This window comes from Salmo salar, chromosome 11 (assembly GCF_965601325.2).
Source record: "Salmo salar chromosome 11, fSalSal1, whole genome shotgun sequence".
Classification (NCBI taxonomy): domain Eukaryota; kingdom Metazoa; phylum Chordata; class Actinopteri; order Salmoniformes; family Salmonidae; genus Salmo; species Salmo salar.
This window is the reverse complement of record NC_138301.1, coordinates 45144987-45166167: the sequence shown is the minus strand read 5'-3', so window position 1 is coordinate 45166167 and position 21181 is coordinate 45144987. Positions and strand designations below refer to the sequence as shown.

Genomic DNA, 21181 nt, shown 5'->3' with positions numbered 1-21181 from the left:
GGTGTTGGTGCTAGTACATAGATACTAACAGAGTGGTGTTGGTGCTAGTACATAGATACTTACAGAGTGATGTTGGTGCTAGTATATAGATACTAACAGAGTGGTGTTGGTGCTAGTATATAGATACTAACAGAGTGGTGTTGGTGCTAGTATATAGATACTAACAGAGTGGTGTTGGTGCTAGTATATAGATACAGAGTGGTGTTGGTGCTAGTATATAGATACTAACAGAGTGGTGTTGGTGCTAGTACATAGATACTAACAGAGTGGTGTTGGTGCTAGTATATAGATACTAACAGAGTGGTGTTGGTGCTAGTACATAGATACTAACAGAGTGGTGTTGGTGCTAGTACATAGATACTAACAGAGTGGTGTTGGTGCTAGTACATAGATACTAACAGAGTGGTGTTGGTGCTAGTACATAGATACTAACAGAGTGGTGTTGGTGCTAGTACATAGATACTAACAGAGTGGTGTTGGTGCTAGTATATAGATACTTACAGAGTGGTGTTGGTGGTGTTGGTGCTAGTATATAGATACTTACAGAGTGGTGTTGGTGCTAGTACATACATACTAACAGAGTGGTGTTGGTGCTAGTATATAGATACTAACAGAGTGGTGTTGGTATAGGGTTAATAGATACTAACAGAGGGGTGTTGGTGCTAGTACATAGATACTAACAGAGTGGTGTTGGTGCTAGTACATAGATACTAACAGAGTGGTGTTGGTGCTAGTACATAGATACTTACAGAGTGGTGTTGGTGCTAGTACATAGATACTAACAGAGTGGTGTTGGTGCTAGTACATAGATACTAACAGAGTGGTGTTGGTATAGGGTATATAGATACTAACAGAGGGGTGTTGGTGCTAGTACATATATACTTACAGAGTGGTGTTTGTGCTAGTATATAGATACTAACAGAGTGGTGTTGGTGCTAGTACATAGATACTAACAGAGTGGTGTTGGTGCTAGTATATAGATACTAACAGAGTGGTGTTGGTGCTAATATATAGATACTAACAGAGTGGTGTTGGTGCTAGTATATAGATACTAACAGAGTGGTGTTGGTGCTAGTACATAGATACTTACACCATGGTGTTGGTGCTAGTATATAGATACTTACAGAGTGGTGTTGGTGCTAGTATATAGATACTAACAGAGTGGTGTTGGTATAGGGTATATAGATACTAACAGAGGGGTGTTGGTGCTAGTACATATATACTTACAGAGTGGTGTTGGTGCTAGTATATAGATACTAACAGAGTGGTGTTGGTGCTAGTACATAGATACTAACAGAGTGGTGTTGGTGCTAGTATATAGATACTAACAGAGTGGTGTTGGTGCTAATATATAGATACTAACAGAGTGGTGTTGGTGCTAGTATATAGATACTAACAGAGTGGTGTTGGTGCTAGTACATAGATACTTACACCATGGTGTTGGTGCTAGTATATAGATACTTACAGAGTGGTGTTGGTGCTAGTACATACATACTAACAGAGTGGTGTTGGTGCTAGTATATAGATACTAACAGAGTGGTGTTGGTATAGGGTATATAGATACTAACAGAGGGGTGTTGGTGCTAGTACATAGATACTAACAGAGTGGTGTTGGTGCTAGTACATAGATACTAACAGAGTGGTGTTGGTGCTAGTACATAGATACTTACAGAGTGGTGTTGGTGCTAGTACATAGATACTAACAGAGTGGTGTTGGTGCTAGTACATAGATACTAACAGAGTGGTGTTGGTGCTAGTACATAGATACTAACAGAGTGGTGTTGGTGCTAGTACATAGATACTAACAGAGTGGTGTTGGTGCTAGTATATAGATACTAACAGAGTGGTGTTGGTATAGGGTATATAGATACTAACAGAGGGGTGTTGGTGCTAGTACATATATACTTACAGAGTGGTGTTGGTGCTAGTATATAGATACTAACAGAGTGGTGTTGGTGCTAGTACATAGATACTAACAGAGTGGTGTTGGTGCTAGTATATAGATACTAACAGAGTGGTGTTGGTGCTAGTATATAGATACTAACAGAGTGGTGTTGGTGCTAATATATAGATACTAACAGAGTGGTGTTGGTGCTAGTATATAGATACTAACAGAGTGGTGTTGGTGCTAGTACATAGATACTTACACCATGGTGTTGGTGCTAGTATATAGATACTTACAGAGTGGTGTTGGTGCTAGTATATAGATACTAACAGAGTGGTGTTGGTATAGGGTATATAGATACTAACAGAGGGGTGTTGGTGCTAGTACATATATACTTACAGAGTGGTGTTGGTGCTAGTATATAGATACTAACAGAGTGGTGTTGGTGCTAGTACATAGATACTAACAGAGTGGTGTTGGTGCTAGTATATAGATACTAACAGAGTGGTGTTGGTGCTAATATATAGATACTAACAGAGTGGTGTTGGTGCTAGTATATAGATACTAACAGAGTGGTGTTGGTGCTAGTACATAGATACTTACACCATGGTGTTGGTGCTAGTATATAGATACTTACAGAGTGGTGTTGGTGCTAGTATATAGATACTAACAGAGTGGTGTTGGTGCAAGTATTAAGATACTAACAGAGTGGTGTTGATGCTAGTACATAGATACTTACAGAGTGGTGTTGGTGCTAGTATATAGATACTAACAGAGTGGTGTTGGTGCTAGTATATAGATACTAACAGTGGTGTTGATGCTAGTACATAGATACTTACAGATTGGTGTTGGTGCTAGTACATAGATACTTACAGAGTGGTGTTGGTGCTAGTACATAGATACTAACAGAGTGGTGTTGGTGCTAGTACATAGATACTAACAGAGTGGTGTTGGTATAGGGTATATAGATACTAACAGAGGGGTGTTGGTGCTAGTACATATATACTTACAGAGTGGTGTTGGTGCTAGTATATAGATACTAACAGAGTGGTGTTGGTGCTAGTACATAGATACTAACAGAGTGGTGTTGGTGCTAGTATATAGATACTAACAGAGTGGTGTTGGTGCTAATATATAGATACTAACAGAGTGGTGTTGGTGCTAGCATATAGATACTAACAGAGTGGTGTTGGTGCTAGTACATAGATACTTACACCATGGTGTTGGTGCTAGTATATAGATACTTACAGAGTGGTGTTGGTGCTAGTATATAGATACTAACAGAGTGGTGTTGGTATAGGGTATATAGATACTAACAGAGGGGTGTTGGTGCTAGTACATATATACTTACAGAGTGGTGTTGGTGCTAGTATATAGATACTAACAGAGTGGTGTTGGTGCTAGTACATAGATACTAACAGAGTGGTGTTGGTGCTAGTATATAGATACTAACAGAGTGGTGTTGGTGCTAATATATAGATACTAACAGAGTGGTGTTGGTGCTAGTATATAGATACTAACAGAGTGGTGTTGGTGCTAGTACATAGATACTTACACCATGGTGTTGGTGCTAGTATATAGATACTTACAGAGTGGTGTTGGTGCTAGTACATACATACTAACAGAGTGGTGTTGGTGCTAGTATATAGATACTAACAGAGTGGTGTTGGTATAGGGTATATAGATACTAACAGACGGGTGTTGGTGCTAGTACATAGATACTAACAGAGTGGTGTTGGTGCTAGTACATAGATACTAACAGAGTGGTGTTGGTGCTAGTACATAGATACTTACAGAGTGGTGTTGGTGCTAGTACATAGATACTAACAGAGTGGTGTTGGTGCTAGTACATAGATACTAACAGAGTGGTGTTGGTGCTAGTACATAGATACTAACAGAGTGGTGTTGGTGCTAGTACATAGATACTAACAGAGTGGTGTTGGTGCTAGTACATAGATACTAACAGAGTGGTGTTGGTGCTAGTACATAGATACTAACAGAGTGGTGTTGGTGCTAGTACATAGATACTAACAGAGTGGTGTTGGTGCTAGTATATAGATACTTACAGAGTGGTGTTGGTGCTAGTATATAGATACTTACAGAGTGGTGTTGGTGCTAGTATATAGATACATACAGAGTGGTGTTGGTGCTAGTACATAGATACTAACAGAGTGGTGTTGGTGCTAGTACATACATACTAACAGAGTGGTGTTGGTGCTAGTATATAGATACTAACAGAGTGGTGTTGGTATAGGGTATATAGATACTAACAGAGGGGTGTTGGTGCTAGTACATATATACTTACAGAGTGGTGTTGGTGCTAGTATATAGATACTAACAGAGTGGTGTTGGTGCTAGTACATAGATACTAACAGAGTGGTGTTGGTGCTAGTATATAGATACTAACAGAGTGGTGTTGGTGCTAGTATATAGATACTAACAGAGTGGTGTTGGTGCTAATATATAGATACTAACAGAGTGGTGTTGGTGCTAGTATATAGATACTAACAGAGTGGTGTTGGTGCTAGTACATAGATACTTACACCATGGTGTTGGTGCTAGTATATAGATACTTACAGAGTGGTGTTGGTGCTAGTATATAGATACTAACAGAGTGGTGTTGGTATAGGGTATATAGATACTAACAGAGGGGTGTTGGTGCTAGTACATATATACTTACAGAGTGGTGTTGGTGCTAGTATATAGATACTAACAGAGTGGTGTTGGTGCTAGTACATAGATACTAACAGAGTGGTGTTGGTGCTAGTATATAGATACTAACAGAGTGGTGTTGGTGCTAATATATAGATACTAACAGAGTGGTGTTGGTGCTAGTATATAGATACTAACAGAGTGGTGTTGGTGCTAGTACATAGATACTTACACCATGGTGTTGGTGCTAGTATATAGATACTTACAGAGTGGTGTTGGTGCTAGTATATAGATACTAACAGAGTTGTGTTGGTGCAAGTATTAAGATACTAACAGAGTGGTGTTGATGCTAGTACATAGATACTTACAGAGTGGTGTTGGTGCTAGTATATAGATACTAACAGAGTGGTGTTGGTGCTAGTATATAGATACTAACAGTGGTGTTGATGCTAGTACATAGATACTTACAGATTGGTGTTGGTGCTAGTACATAGATACTAACAGAGTGGTGTTGGTGCTAGTATATAGATACTAACAGAGTGGTGTTGGTGCTAGTACATAGATACTAACAGAGTGGTGTTGGTGCTAGTACATAGATACTTACAGAGTGGTGTTTGTGTTGTGTGTTCAGAGAGGGAGCTGCCTGCAGGTCTGGACCAGAGGTTGATGACCTGGGAGACAGTACAGAAGGAGAATTATCTGGCCAAACTGGAACGGCAGCATCTGGAGAGCAGTGAGGAGAGACTGAAGAGCACCTCTTCCAAGTAACTCTTTCACAATGTTTTGTTTTGTAATGGTAATTATCCATTCCCACCACCTTGTGTGTGTTGTATATTTGTAATTCTTATGAACTACCTTTAAGTCAGTCTGTATCCTTCATTTATGTCTTTGATATTCAATGTGTTTTTCAAATGTTTTTCTTTGTGACAAAAGGGTTCAGAGCTTATTGAAGATTGTTGGAGGATTCAAGGAGCAAGAGAAGCGAATGTCATCCATGGAAACTCAGGTACAAAAATAGAGAGACATTGATTTATTATGCCTGGCATAATGGAACCAATAGAGTAGTCCCAAAAGTGGAACCTCGGCCAGACAACACTAGTGATGGTACGTGTGTAAAAGGTATGCCTCTGTCTTTCCCACCCCCAGGTGAAGTACTGTGGGGAGGTGCTGTCCTGGATCGCTGAGTGCTTTTCCCAGAGTACACTCAAGTGTGAGAGAGAGGCCCCCAGAGTTCCATGTGAGTGATGATGCTAATGATGATCATGATGATGCTAGTGATAATGATGATAATGATGATACTACTGATGATACTACTGATGATACTAGTGATGATGATCATGATGATGCTAGTGATGATTCTAGTGATGATGATATTGATGCTCATAATGATGATGCTAGTGATGATGATAATGATGATACTACTGATGATACTAGTGATGATGATCATGATGATACTGGTGATGATACTGGTGATGATGATAATGATGATCATGATGATGATCATGATGATACTAGTGATGATACTGGTGATGATGATCATGATGATACTAGTGATGATGATCATGATGATGATGATAATGTTGAAACTACTGATGATACTAGTGATGATACTAGTGATGATGATCGTGATAATGATGATAGTACTGATGATACTAGTGATGATGATCATGATGATACTAGTGATGATACTAGTGATGATGATCATGATGATACTAGTGATGATGATACTAGTGATGATGATACTAGTGGTGATACTAGTGATGATGATCATGATGATACTAGTGATGATGATACTAGTGATGATGATACTAGTGATGATGATACTAGTGATGATGATCATGATGATACTAGTGATGATACTAGTGATGATGATAATGATGATCATGATGATGATAATGATGATACTAGTGATGATGATGATCATGATACTGATGATGATACTAGTGATGATGATACTAGTGATGATGATACTAGTGGTGATACTAGTGATGATGATACTAGTGGTGATACTAGTGATGATGATCATGATGATAGTAGTGATGATGCTAGTGATGATACTAGTGAGAACTAGGGATGATGCTAGTGATTATGCTAGTGATTATGCTAGTGATAATGATCATGATGATACTAGTGATGATGATACTAGTGATGATGATACTAGTGATGATGATACTAGTGATGATGATCATGATGATACTAGTGATGATACTAGTGATGATGATAATGATGATCATGATGATGATAATGATGATACTAGTGATGATGATCATGATACTGATGATGATACTAGTGATGATAATACTAGTGATGATGCTACTGATGATGCTAGTGAAGATGCTAGTGAGGATGCTAGTGAGGATGCTAGTGAGGATGCTAGTATGATGCTAGTAATGATACTAGTGAGGATGCTAGTGAGGATGCTAGTGAGGATGCTAGTGATTATGCTAGTGATAATGATCATGATGATACTAGTGATGATGATACTAGTGATGATACTAGTGATGATGCTAGTGATGATACTAGTGATGATGCTAGTGATGATGCTGGTGAGAATACTAGTGAGGATGCTAGTGAGGATGCTAGTGATTATGCTAGTGATTATGCTAGTGATAATGATCATGATGATACTAGTGATGATGCTAGTGATTATAATCATGACAGTGATGATACTAGTGATGTTGCTAGTGATGATACTAGTGATTATACTAGTGATGATTCTAGTGAGGATACTAGTAATGATACTAGTGAGGATACTAGTGAGGATACTAGTGAGGATACTAGTGATGATGATACTAGTGATGATGATACTAGTGATGATACTAGTGATGATGCCAGTGATGATGCCAGTGATGATGCCAGTGATGATGCTATTGATGATGCTATTGATGATGCTAGTGATGATGCTAGTGATGATGCTAGTGATTATAATCATGACATTGATGATACTAGTGATGTTGCTAGTGATGATACTAGTGATGATGATCATGATGATACTAGTGATGATACTAGTGAGGATACTAGTAATGATACTAGTGATGATACTAGTGATGATACTAGTGATGATACTAGTGATGATGCCAGTGATGATGCTATTGATGATGCTAGTGATGATGCTAGTGATAATGATCATGATGATACTAGTGATGATGATACTAATGATGATGCTAGTGATGATACTAGTGATGATGCTAGTGATGATGCTGGTGAGAATACTAGGGATGATGCTAGTGATGATCATGATAATCCTAGTGATGATGCTAGTAATGATACTAGTGAGGATGCTAGTGAGGATGCTAGTGAGGATGCTAGTGAGGATGCTAGTGATAATGATCATGATGATACTAGTGATGATGCTAGTGATTATAATCATGACAGTGATGATACTAGTGATGTTGCTAGTGATGATACTAGTGATTATACTAGTGATGATGCTAGTGAGGATACTAGTAATGATGCTAGTGATGATGATCATGATGATACTAGTGATGATACTAGTGATGATACTAGTGAGGATACTAGTGATGATGCTCGTGATGATACTAGTGATGATGATACTAGTGATGATGATACTAGTGATGATGATACTAGTGATGATGCCAGTGATGATGCTAGTGATGATGCTATTGATGATGCTAGTGGTGATGCTAGTAGTGATGCGAGTGATTATGCTAGTGATAATGATCATGATGATACTAGTGATGATGATGCTAGTGATGATGCTAGTGATGATACTAGTGATGATGCTAGTGATGATGCTGGTGAGAATACTAGGGATGATACTAGTGATGATGATGCTAGTGATGATGCTAGTGATGATACTAGTGATGATGCTAGTGATGATGCTGGTGAGAATACTAGGGATGATGCTAGTGATGATCATGATAATCCTAGTGATGATGCTAGTAATGATACTAGTGAGGATGCTAGTGAGGATGCTAGTGAGGATGATCATGATGATACTAGTGATGATACTAGTGAGGATAATTGTAATGATGCTAGTGATGATACTAGTGATGATACTAGTGATGATACTAGTGATGATACTAGTGAGGATACTAGTGATGATGATACTAGTGATGATGATGCCAGTGATGATGCCAGTGATGATGCTATTGATGATGCTAGTGGTGATGTAGTGATGATACCAGTAATGATACTAGTGATGATACTTGTGATGATGATAGTGGTGATGTAGGGATGATACTAGTGATGATGCTAGTGAGGATGCTGGTGAGTATACTAGGGATGATGCTAGTTATGATCATCATAATACTAGTGATGATGCTAGTAATGGTACTAGTGAGGATGCTAGTGAGGATGCTAGTGAGGATGCTAGTGAGGATGCTAGTGATTATGCTAGTGATTATGCTAGTGATAATGATAATGATGATACTAGTGATGATGCTAGTGATTATGATCATGATTGTCAAGTTGTGTATGGTTCACACTGCAGCTCTTTGCCCAAACTTGAAAAAGGCCTTTAAGGACTGAAGGACGCAAGGGACAACTCAATTTTCTTCTGACTTCTTTTATTTCTTTAGTCAGTTAGTTAGTTAGTTAATTAGTTCTTTAGTTAGTTAGTTAGTTCTTTAGTTAGTTAGTTAGGTTGATAACCTTTAAAAGGCAAAACACAAAAAGAAATATACATTACTTCAAGTAAGGTCATTTCAAATTAAATATATAATCTTAATGTAGTCATATTATCTAAATTATACTATATACTAAATTAGACAATTGGTCTCAATTCTCAACACAAATAAACACCTAACTGGCAACAATTTTACACAACAATGTCCATGTGCCTACCGGTTGAGTCTCCAGAATCCTAAATGAGCTGAATGTGTATGGATGAGAGTCTCCTCTTCCGTGAAGGACTTCCAGTGAAATGCTTTTCCACCAAACATTTCACCACCTGCTATCACAAAGGTGCACCAGTATATATGTTCCCCAGGGAAACACAAGCTAATGATGGGTTCCACAATGCATACACTCTTTCGCCCCCTGTTGGTGTTTTATCTTTGAAATCAGTTGAAAATCTGAACGCCTTGAATATGAATACCTGTCTTTTGACGCAACACCTCCCACTTGATCTCCTGGTTCTTGAACCCAAGGAGGTCACATCGGCTCCATCTTCGATCGCTTTACTTCTGCTCTTCTACAGGTAATAACACAACCAAACGCCTGACGTCCCTGTGAAGAATTGTAGCAGGGATTTTGGTTGAACGTTTCTTTGCTTTGTCTCCACAAACATGCTTCAAAGTTGAGATGGGATAACTTGGGAAGGTTCGTATATTTGCATCTCTCACAATGCCATCCTTGTCAGCGTTGACATTGACGACCCTACCAAGCTTATACTGACTCCTCGAAGCGTTCTGGTCTGCAAGCCAGACGACGTCTCCAACGGCCACGTTTCGCTGCTTTGTGTGCCACTTACTCCTCACAAATAGGTTAGGTCCAGCCAACTGACTCCACTTCCTCCAGAACCAGTTAACTTCTGCTTGAATGACTCTTAACCTTTTGTAGGAGTAGTCTTCAAACTCAAAGCTTCCTAAGTCTCCCCTAGGTCCAGTCCTTCCAAGCAGAAGAGAATTAGGGCTGATGTATTCTATGCAGTCCTCCCGGCTCTGAGTCCTGGCATCTATGGGCCTTTCATTGGCAAGGTTAGCAGCCATGAACATAAATGTTTGAAACTCACTCCATGTGAAGAGTCCTTCGCCTCTCATATTGTGCAAGGCCCGCTTCACAGTGCGAACAGCTGCTTCTGCAGCACCATTCCTGTGAGGGGAGTCTGCTGGGTGGATCTTCCAGCTCCACTCTGTTCCATGCTTTGAAGCTTCATTTTCAAGCTCAGATGTAATTTGTTGATCCAGGAAGTGGTAGAGCTCTTTGAGGGCAGGTCTGGCACCCACAAAGTTCTTTCCAGGATCTGACCACAGTTTCTTTGGATGCCCTCTCAGTGCCGTGAATCTTTGGTAGGCTAGTAAGAAGCCTTCAGTTGACTGGTCACTGACAACATCTGTGTGTATAGCTCTGGATGCCATACAGCAGAAGACAATTCCCCACACCTTGAGCTTGACTTTCTTTCTCACCTCGTCCTTGACTTCATTTGGTCCAAATAAGTCCACTGTTGTGTACTCAAATGGTTTGGCTGGTGTTATACGCTCGGGTGGAAGGTCACTCATGATCTGTTGGCACTTTCTGGCCCTAGCCTTTCTGCACACCACACAGTTGTCAACTCTCTTTTTAGCCAGCTTCCGGCCTTTTATCACCCAGGCCTTCTTCCTCATCCGGAGGAGTGTACCTGCTATTTCTTCATGGTTTGCATCATGGGCCTCTTGGGCTAGGAGAGTGGATATCCATGCCTCATATGGTAGAATTGGTACAGCAGTCTCGTCCTCATCAAAGATCTTGAACCTCCCTCCACAAACCAAGAGCCCAGTCTCTTCATCTCTGTAAACAGCGAGTCTGTTGAGAGTGGTGCCTTGAAAGGTTATACCTTCTTGTGCTGCAAGGAACAGGTCTCTTAGTGCATCTTCACACTCCCCAACAGTGAGTACAGCTTGTTTGCCTCTGGACTTCCAGTTTGTTGAAAGAATTTCCTCCCACTTTGGTTTATCTGAGGCTGAATTCCTGGTCAACACTTCTTTCCATTTCGTTGCAGCTCTCCAAACCCAGGCAGTGACTCGGATCAGCCTGGTCAGGCTGCTGAATTTCCTGATGTCAATCAGTTTTGTTACCGCAGAGCCAGCTGGTGGTCTTCGGATCTTAGTCTTAGGTTCATCTGGGTTATTTTGCCTGCTTTGCTGTGCATCACTCTGACTTTCCTTCTGAACTCCCACTTCAGGAAGTACATCATTCTTGTTTCTCTTGGCCTGCGCTCTGGTCAGTGCTGCAGAGAAATAGTTCCTTTGAAGTTTGTTTATGTCTTCCTTGGTATAAGCTGCAATTTCTTTGGCTGACTTCTGTGGCCACTCTTCCATGGGTTGCCGCAGGAACGCTGGTCCATTTTGCCACATGGAATCTTCTTGGAGGTCTTCTGGGGCTGCCCCTCTTGTTATGATGTCAGCACTGTTCAGGCCTCCCGGGATCCACCACCAGTCTTCGACGGATGTGGATTTCTGGATCTCTCCGACTCTGTTCGCGAAGAAAGATTGATACCCATAACTGTCTCTCTGGATAGCTCCCACCACAGTTTGACTGTCCAGCAGATGGAGCCATCGTTCAATTTCTTTATGACTGTGTTTTTCAATGTACTTTCGAAGTCGTGCTGCGCAGACAGCACCGCAGATTTCAGCTTTCACTGCCTCCCCCTTTTGGTCCAAAGGTGTGAGTTTTGCTTTGGACTCAACCCACCTGACTTGGATGCCTTGCTCGGTTTCCCATCTGAAGTACACTACGGCTCCATAGCTCTTCTCACTTCCGTCAGAGAATGTTATTCCCCAAGGTTTACCAAGCCAGTTGACTGGTGTGAGGCTTCTGTGGAAGGTGATTTGGCTAAGACGTGTGTACTCCTCAAACAGTTTGATGGCTTCTTCTCTCAATTGTTCAGACAGAGGTTTGTCCCACGTGTTTCGGGTCAGAGTTTTGCCTCCAGCTTCTTGAAACGCCTTTCTGACAAGAATGGCGCCCTTTTGTTTGGCAGGTGTGACGAGGCCTATTGGGTCATACAGGCTAGCTACTTGGCTTAGCAGTTCTCTTCTCGTCAGTGGGTTTGGAGTTGTCCCTCTCACCTCTTCTTCAAGGAGATTTTGTCCGACTCTCATCTTCTTTTTCCTCTTTGAGAAATTGATTGAAGTCATAAGGTACAGTTTGTCCTCTTCAACAAGGTATCCAACTCCAAGGGCTTTATTGTCTCCTTTCCTTATCTGGTTTGGGAGAATAAGTACTGTGCCTGACACCGCTCCTTGTTCTCCTGGTACGATCTCCTGCCTCCCACTTTGGCCTGACCGGACCCAGGGTTTGAGGAAGAATCCGCCTGTCCTCAGGATCTCTTCAACTCCTTTGGTGTCCTTGTCCAGCTTTTGTAAGTCATTATGGGAAGTCAGGATGTCATCGACATAGGCATCCTCTTCAAGGATCCTACGTTCCTCCTCCAGGTGAGCGAACATGGGCAGTTTTGCTGTCTCTCTCATGGCCAGTTGTGCAATGCACCCTGCTGGTCGATCGCCAATGTTGACTCTGGTGATGGCATACTCTTCAATCTCTTCCTCCTCAGTGTTTCTCCAGAGAAATCTGTGGAGATGCATCTCCAGGTTTTCTAACCACACCGAATTGTACATCTTCCTGATGTCGCCAAGAGCAGCATGGACACCTCTTCTGAACCTGAGTAGTACTGCTCGGATGGGATTGAGAACATCAGGCCCTTTCAGCAGCAGGTCATTCATGCTGACCCCTTTAAACTTCTGGCTGCTGTTCCATACCAGTCGTACAGGTGTTGTGACAGAGTGTGGGTTTGGCGCCACCAAGTGGCTGACATACCATACTGGTCCTTTCCAGCTGGCGATCATCTCTTTGGTGAGTTTCTTTGCTGCTCTTCTCTCCACCATTTCATGCACTTGAGCTGTGTATGCTATTTTCCACTCTGGCTCTTTCTTGAGTTGGTTTTCTGTTCTTAAGAAGGTGGCTTCAACCCCACTCCTGTTGTAGGGAAGGGAACTTGGATCTTGAATCCAGGGGTATTTTGTGTCCCAGTGCGGTTCATCGCTGTGAGCATCTGCTTTGATGTACGTGAGGCCTTTCCTTATGATCTCCAGCTCCCTTTCCTCACTCAGAGTCATTTCCTTGCCTCCTGGTTGACAATTGCCGCACCGGCTATCCTCCACACTTCGGTTCGCAAGCTGCTCCAATGCTATCCCATTTCCACCAATCCAAGAACTCTCTGCGAGCAACTGTGCTTTTGGTTTCAGCTGTGAACTCTTGTGTTTTAATTATCTCTTGATACTTGACAGCGGTTGCTCTCATGGATCGAGCAAAGTGCGTTCCAGACCTGTGCGCGGCGATATCGACTTCTTCAAACAGATCTGGATGTGCTCCACCAACAATCTTTCCTAGCGGGCTCTCCCATAAGACAAGGTCTCCAATCACCTTCACTCTTTGCGGAGCAAGTCTTCCTTCGCGGTGGCTTATCAGTAGCTCAATGCTCTCCGGTCTCCTCAGATCTCCTAGACTGACTTCTGGGAAGAACTTCTTGAGTTGCTCAGGTTTGATGACTCTGTGGATGTTGGCAATTTCATTCAAACCATAGCAGACAAGCTCATGGGCTCTTTCTGTGCCTCTAGGCATTTTGACCCTCACTCTGAGGAGATATCTTCTGGTTTTAACTTTCATGGCCATCCCCCCAACTCCATGGACGACTAAAGTGATGTTTTCACTTCGAAGATTTAATCTCCTGGCAGCTCTGTGGGTGATATAATTTGTGTCTGATGCCAAGTCGATCAGGGTTCCAATTTTTTGTCCTGCATTGGCAGTTACCTCGAGCAGCATTAGAATAACTGGCAATTCTTCTACTGCACCTGACACAATCTCTCCAAGCTGGATCTTTTCACCACAGTTTGTCTTTGCGGTGATGTTGTTGAACGCTCTCTTGAATTTGTCCGCCATCTCTGGGGAGAGTTTAGATACAAATTCTTCCTGCTCCTCAGTCCGCGTATGCCTTCTCACATTGAATTGTCTTCTTTCTGAGTCACTCCTCCTGAAGTCTCCCTTCAGGCATAGAAAGAAATGGTGGTCTTTTTTACAGTTTCTGTTCAAGCACAGGTATGTCTCTTTGCATTCATCATCTTCTCCATGACAGACCAAGCACCTCTTGCAGGCCCACAGCTTTTCTACAGCAGCCAACTTTTCCACCGGCTTCAGTTCCTTGAAACGCTTGCAAAAGAATATATTTTCTCTGTGCTTTTCATCACCACACACAACACAGCCTCCTTTCGTTGTGGACCGCGTGGACGCATATTTCCTCTCCATGCAAGCATTTCTCTTTTCTGGCCTTTCACTCACTCCCAGCTGCTCCATTTTTTCAAGAATTTCCTGATACTAGTAATGATGCTAGTGATGATGATCATGATGATACTAGTGATGATACTAGTGAGGATACTAGTAATGATGTTAGTGAGGATACTAGTGATGATGATACTAGTGATGATACTAGTGATGATGATACTAGTGATGATGCCAGTGATGATGCTAGTGATGATGCTAGTGGTGATGTAGTGATGATACCAGTAATGATACTAGTGATGATGCTGGTGAGAATACTAGGGATGATACTAGTGATGATACTTGTGATGACACTAGTAATGATGATAGTGGTGATGTAGGGATGATACTAGTGATGATACTAGTGATGAAACTAGCGATGATGCTAGTTATGATACTAGTGAGGATGCTAGTGATTATGCTAGTGATAATGATCATGATGATACTAGTGATGATGCTAGTGATTATGATCATGATAGCGATGATACTAGTGAAGATACTAGTGATTATACTAGTGATGATGCTAGTGAGGATGCTAGTGATTATGCTAGTGATTATGCTAGTGATAATGATCATGATGATACTAGTGATGATGCTAGTGATTATGATCATGATAGCGATGATACTAGTGAAGATACTAGTGATTATACTAGTGATGATGCTAGTGAGGATACTAGTAATGATGCTAGTGATGATGATCATGATGATACTAGTGATGATGATACTGGTGATGATACTAAATCAAATCAAATTTATTTTTATATAGCCCTTCGTACATCAGCTGATATTCTCAAAGTGCTGTACAGAAACCCAGCCTAAAACCCCAAACAGCAAGCAAAGCATGTGAAAGAAGCACGGTGGCTAGGAAAAACTCCCTAGGAAAAACTCCCTAGAAAGGCCAAAAACCTAGGAAGAAACCTAGAGAGGAACCAGGCTATGAGGGGTGGCCAGTCCTCTTCTGGCTGTGCAGGGTGGATATTAAAACAGAACATGGTCAAAATGTTAAAATGTTAAAATGTTCATAAATGACCAGCATGGTCAAATAATAATAATCATAGTAGTTGTCGAGGGTGCAACAAGCACGTCCGGTGAACAGGTCAGGGTTCCATAGCCGCAGGCAGAACAGTTGAAACTGGAGCAGCAGCACGGCCAGGTGGACTGGGGACAGCAAGGAGTCATCATACCAGGTAGTCCTGAGGCATGGTCCTAGGGCTCAGGTCCTCCGAGAGAAAGACAGAAAGAGAGAAAGAGAGAATTAGAGAGAGCATATTTAAATACACACAGGACACCGGATAAGACAAGAGAAATACTCCAGATGTAACAGACTGACCCTAGCCCCCCGACACATAAACTACTGCAGCATAAATACTGGAGGCTGAGACAGGAGGGATCAGAAGACACTGTGGCCCCATCCGATGATACCCCCGGACAGGGCCAAACAGGCAGGATATAACCCCACCCACTTTGCCAAAGCACAGCCCCCACACCACTAGAGGGATGTCTCCAACCACCAACTTACCGTCCTAAGACAAGGCCGAGTATAGCCCACAACGATCTCCGCCATGGCACAACCCAAGGGGGGGGGGGGGGGGGGGGGCGCCAACCCAGACAGGAAGACCACGTCAGTGACTCAACCCACTCAAGTGACGCACCCCTCCCATGGACGGCATGGAAGAACACCAGTAGGCCAGTGACTCAGCCTCTGTAAAAGGGTTAGAGGCAGAGAATCCCAGTGGAAAGAGGGGAACCGGCAAGGCAGAGACAGCAAGGGCGGTTCGTTGCTCCAGCCTTTCCGTTCACCTTCACACTCCTGGGCCAGACTATACTTAATCATAGGACCTACTGAAGAGATAAGTCTTCAGTAAAGACTTAAAGGTTGAGACTGAGTCTGCGTCTCTCACATTGGTAGGCAGACCATTCCATAAAAATGGAGCTCTATAGGAGAAAGCCCTACCTCCAGCCGTTTGCTTAGAAATTCTAGGGACAATTAGGAGGCCTGCGTCTTGTGACCGTAGCGTACGTGTAGGTATGTACGGCAGGACCAAATCGGAAAGATAGGTAGGAGCAAGCCCATGTAATGCTTTGTAGGTTAGCAGTAAAACCTTGAAATCAGCCCTTGCCTTAACAGGAAGCCAGTGTAGGGAGGCTAACACTGGAGTAATATGATCACATTTTTGGGTTCTAGTCAGGATTCTAGCAGCCGTATTTAGCACTAACTGAAGTTTATTTAGTGCTTTATCCGGGTAGCCGGAAAGTAGAGCATTGCAGTAGTCCAGCCTAGAAGTAACAAAAGCATGGATTAATTTTTCTGCGTCATTTTTGGACAGAAAATTTCTGATTTTTGCAATGTTACGTAGATGGAAAAAAGCTGTCCTTGAAACAGTCTTGATATGTTCTTCAAAAGAGAGATCAGGGTCCAGAGTAACGCCGAGGTCCTTCACAGTTTTATTTGAGACGACTGTACAACCATCCAGATTAATTGTCAGATTCAACAGAAGATCTCTTTGTTTCTTGGGACCTAGAACAAGCATCTCTGTTTTGTCCGAGTTTAAAAGTAGAAAGTTTGCAGCCATCCACTTCTTTATGTCTGAAACACAGGCTTCTAGCGAGGGCAATTTTGGGGCTTCACCATGTTTCATTGAAATGTACAGCTGTGTGTCGTCTGCATAGCAGTGAAATTTAACATTATGTTTTCGAATGACATCCCCAAGAGGTAAAATATATAGTGAAAACAATAGTGGTCCTAAAACGGAACCTTGAGGAACACCGAAATTTACAATTGATTTGTCAGAGGACAAACCATTCACAGAGACAAACTGATATCTTTCCGACAGATAAGATCTAAACCAGGCCAGAACTTGTCCATGTAGACCAATTTGGGTTTCCAATCTCTCCAAAAGAATGTGGTGATCGATGATATCAAAAGCGGCACTAAGATCTAGGAGCACGAGGACAGATGCAGAGCCTCGGTCTGAGTGATGATGATGCTAGTGATGCTAGTGATGATGCTAGGGATGATGCTAGGGATGACACTAGTGATGATACTAGTGATGATGATAGTGATGATGATAGTGGTGATGCTAGTGATGATATTAGTGATGACACTAGTGATGATGATAGTGGTGATGTAGCGATGATGCTAGTTATGATACTCGTGATGATGCTAGTTATGATACTAGCGATGATACTTGTGATGATGCTAGTGATGACACTAGTGATGACGATAGTGATGATGTAGGGATGATACTAGTGATGATACTAGTGATGATACTAGTGATGATGCTAGTTATGCTACTAGTGATGATGCTAGTTATGATGCTAGTTATGATGCTAGTTATGATACTAGCGATGATACTAGTGATGATGCTAGTGATGGTACTAGTGATGATACTAGTGTTTACACTAGTGATGATGATAGTGATGATGTAGGGATGGTACTAGTGATGGTACTAGTGATGGATCTAGTGATGGTACTAGTGATGATACTAGTGATGGTACTAGTGATGATACTAGTGATGGTACTAGTGATGATACTAGTGATGATCATGATCATACTAGAGGTTTTTTACAACAATATACTGTGGATGCTAGTGGTTACAATGACTGGTGATGAAGTCAATTCATAGTATAGAAGTGTGAACTTGTGATTTTTTGCTGTTGTTAACCTAGTGGTTATAAGTGATTTGCAGGTATGAAGCATTGTTGACAAAGTGGGTGTGTGTTCTGGGTGGGGTGTACAGAGAGGAACTGTCTGTTAAAGCAGCATAGTCTAAATGTCAATCTTTCTTATAGCTGTCAAGGCTACTGGTGTCACAGCTGTGAAGGCCGGCGCTTCCAGAGATCCCCCTCAGAATGTGTCAGACAAGGAGATCGAGCCAGAGAGGAGAGAGGTTAAACTAGGCCCCTCAGGATACGGAGCCAACAAGAGGTTTCCTTACATCGACCAATAACATCCACATCAAAAGTAGTGTTTTTGTAATATGAATCCCAGCCTGGAAATCGAACCACAAATTTTCTGAACGTTTTAAAGTTGAGACATGACTGAATCTGAATCCAAAGTGCCTTATTAAAATGAACAGCCTTGATCCAAATGTGTCTGACTGTGATTTGTGATGTACCCATGTTTCTACTCAAGAGTGCCACCACCAATACATTAGCAAATATCTCAGTACCAATAATAATTTACAAGTGACAAATATAGTGTAAACATTGTTAATGTTGTAAATGACTATTGTAGCTGGAAACGGCATATTTTTAATGGAATATCTACATAGGCGTACAGCGGCCCATTATCAGCAACCATCACTCCTGTGTTCCAATGGTATGTTGTGTTAGCTAATCCAAGTTTATCATTTTAAAAGGCTAATTGATCATTAGAAAACCCTTTTGCAATTATATTAGCACAGCTGAAAACTGTTGTTCTGATTAAAGAAGCAATAAAACTGGCCTTCTTTAGCCTAGTTGAGTATCTGGAGCATCAGCATTTGTGGGTTCGATTACAGACTCAAAATGGCCAGAAACAAAGAACTTTCTTCTGAAATTCATCAGTCTTGTTCTGAGAAATGAAGACTATTCCATGCGAGAAATTGCCAAGAAACTGAAGATCTCGTACAAAGCTGTGTAGTATTCACTTCCCAGAACAGAGTTCCTCTGTCCAGCACAAAGCAGATAATTCAATCAATGTTCTTACTGGTCCTAGAGTACGATGACATCATCTATATGAATGCAGCTGCCCCTTCATTAAAGCCTTTAGATTAATTTGACCATAGAGCCCTTTGTTTTATTATGGGTACAGGTTCAGTACACATCCCTGCATTCTCTATTATAAAGTAGACTGACCCTATTTGAGGTCACGTAGGTCAATTCATTGCTTTCTTTGCCTTTATAAAGCTCTTTGACATTGTAAACTCCCTCTGTATCTAACATCTACTATAACCATTAGACATACAAGTCAGAGATATCATACACAGTCTCAGGGATTGCTAGCTCTGGAAATTCCTTTGGTCTATACAGAGTTAGGTAAATCAGCTCTTTGCCCCTTACTTGGGAAATAAATTCCAAGCTTCTCTAAACATTGATGTTTTGGTGTCTCTAGGTTAATTCAGACTGCTGAATGAGGCATGTTACAACTTACTTACAAAACCTTTAAAGGAGTTTGTGAAACCATTCAGTCATGGATGTATGTAAGCATATTTAATACATATTGCTTGCTACAGAAGACTACTGTTGTACATTGAATAGCCATTCATCCCTGTTACACCTTGATGTGATGGATCTCTATGTCTGTAAATGTTTATAATCCACAGTGTGAATAGTGGTTTCCATAAAGTTATTAACCCTCTAAACCGGAATCTGAAATGACCTTTATGATCGTTCTAACCCCTGTTACTTTGGGGTTCTATTCTCTCTTTCAAAATCCCCACTGTGTACAAATCTTTAACATTCATGATCCTTCACTATATTTCTCCCTAAACTACCCACAATAACTATTGTCTATTGTTATTCTCAATGACTTCACTGCCAATATGAAAGATTTATACATAGCTAAATACAATGTTGGAGCCAGTTTTCATGTCTTTGGTTATGCAAACATTTGTTTATTAGATTATATTTCTCATTAAGAATAATGTTGTTTTAATTCTATATGGATCATGCTTTGCTTTGGTGATGTGTTCTCTTATGGGTCAATGATTTTAATTACAATATAGAAATTATGTTCTTGCCTCAATTACTTAGAAGGGCATGTGGTCCCACCCCTCCCATGTAGTCCCACCCCTCCCATGTGGTCCCACCCCTCCCATGTAGTCCCACCGCTCCATGTGGTCCCACCCCTCCCATGTGGTCCCACCCCTCCCATGAGGTCCCACCCCTCCCATGTGGTCCCACCCCTCCCATGAGGTCCCACCCCTCCCATGTGGTCCCACCCCTCCCATGTGGTCCCACCCCTCTCATGTGGTCCCACCCCTCCCATGTAGTCCCACCGCTCCCATGTGGTCCCACCCCTCCCATGTGGTCCCACCACTCCCATGAGGTCCCACCCCTCCCATGTGGTCCCACCCCTCCCATGTGGTCCCACCGCTCCTATGTAGTCCCAGCCCTCCCATGTGGTCCCACCCCCATGCTAATACACTACCAAGCAATGCAAGCAGTTGTGGAATTAACCCCAAAACAGTCGTGTCTTTTTGGATCAAGACTTGATCCAGAATACCAATAGACATGATCAGATCCTCTTCCCTATTCAGGCATCATATAATGCACAGCCACATGCAAATCATAAACTCCACCAATAAAACATTGAAAACCTGAACATGACTACCGGCAATGTCATTATTTTCCTCACCATCGATCAATGGCTGAATTGCGTTCTTTTTCTTTATACATGCACCGAGTTTCCAATGTCTGGAGACAATCAACATTGTAAATGAAAAAGACCCAAATAAAACGTATGTAAAAAGACGTGGTCAAAGTATAAAACTTTGCTGTTTTTTTGTTTTTTTTTATACAACAACCAGGTCTTCCATTTGCCAAAACTAGTTAGCCTTACATCCTGAATGTATATGTGCTAGGGGTGGGACTACATAACTAGTTAGCCTTACATCCTGAATGTATATGTGCTAGGGGTGGGACTACATAACTAGTTAGCCTTACATCCTGAATGTATATGTGCTA

General features: G+C 41.7%; 1 protein-coding gene across 1 annotated transcript in view; it reads left to right on the top strand.

The window, feature by feature from the left end:
* LOC106594958 (transient receptor potential cation channel subfamily M member 5) overlaps positions 1 to 18603 on the top strand; it is a 46964-nt gene extending 28361 nt beyond the window's left edge. The window contains exons 23-26 of the mRNA XM_045689597.2: positions 5169 to 5301; positions 5471 to 5543; positions 5684 to 5774; positions 18305 to 18603. Of these exons, the coding sequence (XP_045545553.1) occupies positions 5169 to 5301; positions 5471 to 5543; positions 5684 to 5774; positions 18305 to 18462 (455 nt within the window). The 3' untranslated portion in view covers positions 18463 to 18603. The remainder of the gene's footprint in view (positions 1 to 5168; positions 5302 to 5470; positions 5544 to 5683; positions 5775 to 18304) is intronic.
* The last annotated feature ends 2578 nt before the right edge of the window (positions 18604 to 21181 follow it).